The 8,371-nt window shown below is 47.9% G+C and overlaps 1 protein-coding gene across 1 annotated transcript; it reads right to left on the bottom strand.

The window, feature by feature from the left end:
* Positions 1-330: 330 nt before the first annotated feature.
* On the bottom strand, positions 331-7,574 carry LOC138319732 (uncharacterized). The gene is made up of 5 exons (XM_069262870.1): positions 6,921-7,574; positions 4,061-4,492; positions 2,648-3,043; positions 998-2,449; positions 331-504 (listed from the first exon to the last, which is right to left on the bottom strand). Exons 1-5 carry the CDS (start codon positions 7,572-7,574, stop codon positions 331-333), a joined length of 3,108 nt encoding a protein of 1,035 aa, XP_069118971.1.
* Between the last annotated feature and the right edge of the window lie 797 nt (positions 7,575-8,371).

Below are 8,371 nucleotides of genomic sequence, written 5' to 3'. Positions count from 1 at the left end.
CTTAGGTACAGGTACAGCTGTAGTCCCTGATACGGGGGTGGACTGTATCATTGATGTACTGTCTACCTTAGGTACATGTACAGCTGTAGTCCCTGATACGGGGATGGACTGTATCATTGATGTACTGTCTACCTTAGGTACAGGTACAGCTGTAGTCCCTGATACGGGGGTGGACTGTATCACTGATGTAATGTCTACCTTAGGTACAGGTACAGCTGTAGTCCCTGATACGGGGGTGGACTGTATCACTGATGTAATGTCTACCTTAGGTACAGGTACAGCTGTAGTCTCTGATACGGGGATAGACTGTATCATTGATGTACTGTCTACCTAAGGTACAGGTACAGCTGTAGTCCCGGATACGGGTGTGGACTGTATCATTGATGTACTGTCTACCTTAGGTACAGGTACAGCTGTAGTCCCGGATACGGGGATGGACTGTGTCATTGATGTACTGTCTACCTTAGGTACAGGTACAGCTGTAGTCCCTGATACGGGGGTGGACTGTATCATTGATGTACTGTCTACCTTAGGTACAGGTACAGCTGTAGTCCCTGATACGGGGGTGGACTGTATCATTGATGTACTGTCTCCCTTAGGTACAGGTACAGCTGTAGTCCCTGATACGGGGGTGGACTGTGTCATTGATGTACTGTCTACCTTAGGTACAGTTACAGCTGTAGTCTCTGATACGGGTGTGGACTGTATCATTGATGTACTGTCTACCTTAGGTACAGGTACAGCTGTAGTCTCTGATACGGGTGTGGACTGTATCATTGATGTACTGTCTACCTTAGGTACAGGTACAGCTGTAGTCCCGTATACGGGGGTGGACTGTGTCACTGATGTAATGTCTACCTTAGGTACAGGTACAGCTGTAGTCCCGTATACGGGGGTGGACTGTATCACTGATGTAATGTCTACCTTAGGTACAGGTACAGCTGTAGTCCCGGATACGGGGATGGACTATATCATTGATGTACTATCTATAAGCTACCTTACGTACAGCTACAGTTGTAGTCCCTGATACGGGGATGGACTGTATCATTGATGTACTGTCTACCTTAGGTACGGGTACAGCTGTAGTCCATGATACGGGGGTGGACTGTATCATTGATGTACTGTCTACCTTAGGTACATGTACAGCTGTAGTCCCTGATACGGGGGTGGACTGTATCATTGATGTACTGTCTACCTTAGGTACATGTACAGCTGTAGTCCCTGATACGGGGGTGGACTGTATCACTGATGTACTGTCTACCTTAGGTACATGTACAGCTGTAGTCCCGGATACGGGGGTGGACTGTACCATTGATGTGCTGTCTACCTTAGATACAGGTACAGCTGTAGTCCCGGATACGGGGGTAGACTGTACCATTGATGTAATGTCTACCTTAGATACAGATACAGCTGTAGTCCCTGATACGGGGGTGGACTGTATCATTGATGTACTGTCTACCTTAGGTACATGTGCAGCTGTAGTCCCTGATACGGGGGTGGACTGTATCATTGAAGTACTGTCTACCTTAGGTACATGTACAGCTGTAGTCCCGGATACGGGGGTGGACTGTACCATTGATGTACTGTCTACCTTAGATACAGGTATAGCTGTAGTCCCGGATACGGGGGTTGACTGTATCATTGATGTAATGTCTACCTTAGGTACATGTACAGCTGTAGTCCCTGATACGGGGGTGGACTGTATCACTGGTGTAATGTCTACCTTAGGTACAGGTACAGCTGAGGTCCCTGATACGGGGGTGGACTGTATCACTGATGTAATGTCTAAATTAGGTACAGGTACAGCTGTAGTCCCTGATATGGGGGTGGACTGTATCATTGATGTACTGTCTACCTTAGATACATGTACAGCTGTAGTCCCGGATACGGGGGTGGACTGTATCATTGATGTACTGTCTACCTTAGATAAATGTACAGTTGTAGTCCCGGATACGGGGGTTGACTGTATCATTGATGTACTGTCTACCTTAGGTACGGGTACAGCTGTAGTCCCTGATACGGTGGTGGACTGTATCATTGATGTATTGTCTACCTTAGGTACAGGTACAGCTGTAGTCCCGGATACGGGGGTTGACTGTATCATTGGTGTACTGTCTATCTTAGATACATGTACAGCTGTAGTCCCGGATACGGGGGTTGACTGTATCATTGATGTACTGTCTACCTTAGGTACAGGTACAGCTGTAGTCCCTGATACGGGGGTGGACTGTATCATTGATGTACTGTCTACCTTGGGTACAGGTACAGCTGTAGTCCCTGATACGGGGGTGAACTGTATCACTGATGTAATGTCTACCTTAGGTACAGGTACAGCTGTAGTCCCTGATACGGGGATGGACTGTATCACTGATGTAATGTCTACCTTAGGTACAGGTACAGCTGTAGTCCAGGATACGGGGGTTGACTGTATCACTGATGTAATGTCTACCTTAGGTACAGGTACAGCTGTAGTCTCTGATACGGGGATAGACTATATCATTGATGTGCTGTCTACCTAAGGTACAGGTACAGCTGTAGTCCCGGATACGGGGGTGGACTGTATCATTGATGTACTGTCTACCTTAGGTACAGGTACAGCTGTAGTCCCTGATACGGGGGTGGACTGTATCATTGATGTACTGTCTACCTTAGGTACAGGTACAGCTGTAGTCCCTGATACGGGGATGGACTGTATCATTGATGTACTGTCTATCATAGGTACATCTACAGCTGTAGTCCCTGATACGGTGGTGGACTGTATCATTGATGTACTGTCTCCCTTAGGTACAGGTACAGCTGTAGTCCCTGATACGGGGGTGGACTGTGTCATTGATGTACTGTCTACCTTAGGTACAGTTACAGCTGTAGTCTCTGATACGGATGTGGACTGTATCATTGATGTACTGTCTACCTTAGGTACAGGTACAGCTGTAGTCCCTGATACGGGGGTGGACTGTATCATTGATGTACTGTCTACCTTAGGTACAGGTACAGCTGTAGTCCCTGATACGGGGGTGGACTGTATCATTGATGTACTGTCTACCTTAGGTACACAGGTACAGCTGTAATCCCGTATACGGGGGTGGACTGTATCACTGATGTAATGTCTACCTTAGGTACAGGTACAGCTGTAGTCCCTGATACGGGGGTGGACTGTATCATTGATGTACTGTCTACCTAAGGTACAGGTACAGCTGTAGTCCCAGATACGGGGGTGGACTGTGCCATTGATGTACTGTCTAATTTAGGTACAGGTACAGCTGTAGTCCCGGATACGGGGGTGGACTGTATCATTGATGTACTGTCTACCTTAGGTACAGGTACAGCTGTAGTCCCTGATACGGGGGTGGACTGTATCATTGATGTACTGTCTACCTTAGGTACAGGTACAGCTGTAGTCCCTGATACGGGGGTGGACTGTATCATTGATGTACTGTCTACCTTAGGTACAGGTACAGCTGTAGTCCCTGATACGGGGGTGGACTGTATCATTGATGTACTGTCTACCTTAGGTACAGGTACAGCTGTAGTCCCTGATACGGGGGTGGACTGTATCATTGATGTACTGTCTACTTTAGGTACAGGTACAGCTGTAGTCCCTGATACGGGGGTGGACTGTATCATTGATGTACTGTCTACCTTAGGTACAGGTACAGCTGTAGTCCCGGATACGGGGGTGGACTGTATCATTGATGTACTGTCTACCTTAGGTACATGTACAGCTGTAGTCCCTGATACGGGGGTGGACTGTTCATGATGTATCACTTGATGTAGTCGAACGGGGTGGCTACCATTGATGTAGTCTACCTAGGTACAGTACAGCTGTAGTCCCTGATACGGGGTGGACTGTATCATTGATGTACTGTCTACCTTAGGTATACAGTACAGCTGTAGTCCCGATACGGGGGTGGACTGTATCATTGATGTACTGTCTACCTTAGGTACACAGCTGTAGTCCTGATAGGGGGGACTGTATCATTGATGTACTGTCTACCTTAGTACATGTACAGCTGTAGTCCCTGATACGGGGGGTGGACTGTATCATTGATGTACTGTCTACCTTAGGTACAGGTACAGCTGTAGTCCCTGATACGGGGGTGGACTGTATCATTGATGTACTGTCTACCTTAGGTACATGTACAGCTGTAGTCCCGGATACGGGGGTTGACTGTATCATTGATGCACTGTCTACCTTAGGTACAGGTACAGCTGTAGTCCCTGATACAGGGGTGGACTGTATCACTGATGTAATGTCTACCTTAGGTACATGCACAGCTGTAGTCCCTGATACGGGGGTGGACTGTATCATTGATGTACTGTCTACCTTAGGTACAGGTACAGCTGTAGTCCCGGATACGGGGGTTGACTGTATCATTGATGTACTGTCTACCTTAGGTACATGTACAGCTGTAGTCCCTGATACGGGGGTGGACTGTATCATTGATGTACTGTCTACCTTAGGTACATGTACAGCTGTAGTCAGCTGTAGTCCCTGATACGGGGGTGGACTGTATCATTGATGTACTGTCTACCTTAGGTACATGTACAGCTGTAGTCCCGGATACGGGGGTGGACTGTATCATTGATGTACTGTCTACCTTAGGTACAGGTACAGCTGTAGTCCCTGATACGGGGGTGGACTGTATCATTGATGTACTGTCTACCTTAGGTACATGTACAGCTGTAGTCCCGGATACGGGGGTGGACTGTATCATTGATGTACTGTCTACCTTAGGTACAGGTACAGCTGTAGTCCCTGATACGGGGGTGGACTGTATCATTGATGTACTGTCTACCTTAGGTACAGTACAGCTGTAGTCCCGGATACGGGGGTGGACTGTGTCATTGATGTACTGTCTACCTTAGGTACAGGTACAGCTGTAGTCCCGGATACGGGGGTGGACTGTATCATTGATGTACTGTCTACCTTAGGTACAGGTACAGCTGTAGTCCCTGATACGGGGGTGGACTGTATCATTGATGTACTGTCTACCTTAGGTACAGGTACAGCTGTAGTCCCTGATACGGGGGTGGACTGTATCATTGATGTACTGTCTACCTTAGGTACAGGTACAGCTGTAGTCCCGGATACGGGGGTGGACTGTATCATTGATGTACTGTCTACCTTAGGTACAGGTACACAGCTGTAGTCCCGGATACGGGGGTGGACTGTATCATTGATGTACTGTCTCCTTTAGGTACAGTTACAGCTGTAGTCCCTGATACGGGGGTGGACTGTATCACTGATGTACTGTCTACCTTAGGTACATGTACAACTGTAGTCCCTGATACGGGGGTGGACTATATCATTGATGTACTGTCTACCTTAGGTACAGGTACAGCTGTAGTCCCTGATACGGGGGTGACTGTATCATTGATGTACTGTCTACCTTAGGTACAGGTACAGCTGTAGTCCCTGATACGGGGGTGACTGTATCATTGATGTACTGTCTACCTTAGGTACAGGTACAGCTGTAGTCCCTGATACGGGGGTGGACTGTATCATTGATGTACTGTCTACCTTAGGTACAGGTACAGCTGTAGTCCCTGATACGGGGGTGGACTGTATCATTGATGTACTGTCTACCTTAGGTACAGGTACAGCTGTAGTCCCGGATACGGGGGTGGACTGTATCATTGATGTACTGTCTACCTTAGGTACAGGTACAGCTGTAGTCCCTGATACGGGGGTGGACTGTATCATTGATGTACTGTCTCCCTTAGGTACAGGTACAGCTGTAGTCCCTGATACGGGGGTGGACTGTATCATGATGTACTGTCTACCTTAGGTACAGGTACAGCTGTAGTCCCTGATACGGGGGTGGACTGTATCACTGATGTACTGTCTACCTTAGGTACATGTACAGCTGTAGTCCCTGATACGGGGGTGGACTGTATCATTGATGTACTGTCTACCTTAGGTACAGGTACAGCTGTAGTCCCTGATACGGGGGTGGACTGTATCATTGATGTACTGTCTACCTTAGGTACAGGTACAGCTGTAGTCCCTGATACGGGGGTGGACTGTATCATTGATGTACTGTCTATCTTAGGTACAGGTACAGCTGTAGTCCCTGATACGGGGGTGGACTGTATCATTGATGTACTGTCTACCTTAGGTACAGGTACAGCTGTAGTCCCGGATACGGGGGTGGACTGTATCATTGATGTACTGTCTACCTTAGGTACGTAGTCCCTTAGGTACAGGTACAGCTGTAGTCCCTGATACGGGGGTGGACTGTATCACTGATGTACTGTCTACCTTAGGTACATGTACAGCTGTAGTCCCTGATACGGGGGTGGACTGTATCATTGATGTACTGTCTACCTTAGGTACAGGTACAGCTGTAGTCCCTGATACGGGGGTGGACTGTATCATTGATGTACTGTCTACCTTAGGTACAGGTACAGCTGTAGTCCTGATACGGGGGTGGACTGTATCATTGATGTACTGTCTACCTTAGGTACAGGTACAGCTGTAGTCCCTGATACGGGGGTGGACTGTATCATTGATGTACTGTCTACCTTAGGTACAGGTACAGCTGTAGTCCCGTATACGGGGGTGGACTATGTCATTGATGTACTGTCTACCTTAGGTACAGGTACAGCTGTAGTCCCTGATACGGGGGTGGACTGTATCATTGATGTACTGTCTACCTTAGGTACAGGTACAGCTGTAGTCCCGGATACGGGGGTGGACTGTATCATTGATGTACTGTCTACCTTAGGTACAGGTACAGCTGTAGTCCCGGATACGGGGTTGGACTGTATCATTGATGTACTGTCTACTTAGGTACAGGTACAGCTGTAGTCCCGGATACGGGGGTGGACTGTATCATTGATGTACTGTCTACCTTAGGTACAGGTACAGCTGTAGTCCCTGATACGGGGGTGGACTGTATCATTGATGTACTGTCTACCTTAGGTACAGGTACAGCTGTAGTCCCTGATACGGGGGTGGACTGTATCATTGATGTACTGTCTATCATAGGTACATGTACAGCTGTAGTCCCTGATACGGGGGTGGACTGTATCATTGATGTACTGTCTATCTTAGGTACATGTACAGCTGTAGTCCCTGATACGGGGGTGGACTGTATCATTGATGTACTGTCTATCATAGGTACATGTACAGCTGTAGTCCCTGATACGGGGGTGGACTGTATCATTGATGTACTGTCTACCTTAGGTACATGTACAGCTGTAGTCCCTGATACGGGGGTGGACTGTACCATTGATGTACTGTCTATCATAGGTACAGGTACAGTTGTAGTCCCTGATACGGGGGTGGACTGTATCATTGATGTACTGTCTACCTTAGGTACATGTACAGCTGTAGTCCCTGATACGGGGGTGGACTGTATCATTGATGTACTGTCTACCTTAGGTACAGGTACAGCTGTAGTCCCTGATACGGGGGTGGGGACTGTATCATTGATGTACTGTCTATCACTTAGGTACATGGGTACAGCTGTATAGCTCCCGATAACGGGGGTGGACTGTATCATTGATGTACTGTCTACCTTAGGTACAGGTACAGCTGTAGTCCCGGATACGGGGGTGGACTGTATCATTGATGTACTGTCTACCTTAGGTACAGGTACAGCTGTAGTCCCTGATACGGGGGTGGACTGTATCATTGATGTACTGTCTACCTTAGGTACATGGTACAGCTGTAGTCCCTGATACGGGGGTGGACTGTATCATTGATGTACTGTCTACCTTAGGTACATGTACAGCTGTAGTCCCTGATACGGGGGTGGACTGTATCATTGATGTACTGTCTACCTTAGGTACATGTACAGCTGTAGTCCCGGATACGGGGGTGGACTGTATCATTGATGTACTGTCTACCTTAGGTACATGTACAGCTGTAGTCCCTGATACGGGGGTGGACTGTATCATTGATGTACTGTCTACCTTAGGTACATGTACAGCTGTAGTCCCTGATACGGGGGTGGACTGTATCATTGATGTACTGTCTACCTTAGGTACATGTACAGCTGTAGTCCCTGATACGGGGGTGGACTGTATCATTGATGTACTGTCTACCTTAGGTACATGTACAGCTGTAGTCCCGGATACGGGGGTGGACTGTATCATTGATGTACTGTCTACCTTAGGTACAGGTACAGCTGTAGTCCCTGATACGGGGGTGGACTGTATCATTGATGTACTGTCTACCTTAGGTACATGTACAGCTGTAGTCCCGGATACGGGGGTGGACTGTATCACTGATGTACTGTCTACCTTAGGTACATGTACAGCTGTAGTCCCTGATACGGGGGTGGACTGTATCACTGATGTACTGTCTACCTTAGGTACATGTACAGTTGTAGTCCCTGATACGGGGGTGGACTGTATCATTGAT

Source organism: Argopecten irradians, chromosome 3 (assembly GCF_041381155.1).
Source record: "Argopecten irradians isolate NY chromosome 3, Ai_NY, whole genome shotgun sequence".
In the NCBI taxonomy this organism is placed as follows: domain Eukaryota; kingdom Metazoa; phylum Mollusca; class Bivalvia; order Pectinida; family Pectinidae; genus Argopecten; species Argopecten irradians.
This window is presented reverse-complemented; position numbering and strand designations above follow the sequence as displayed.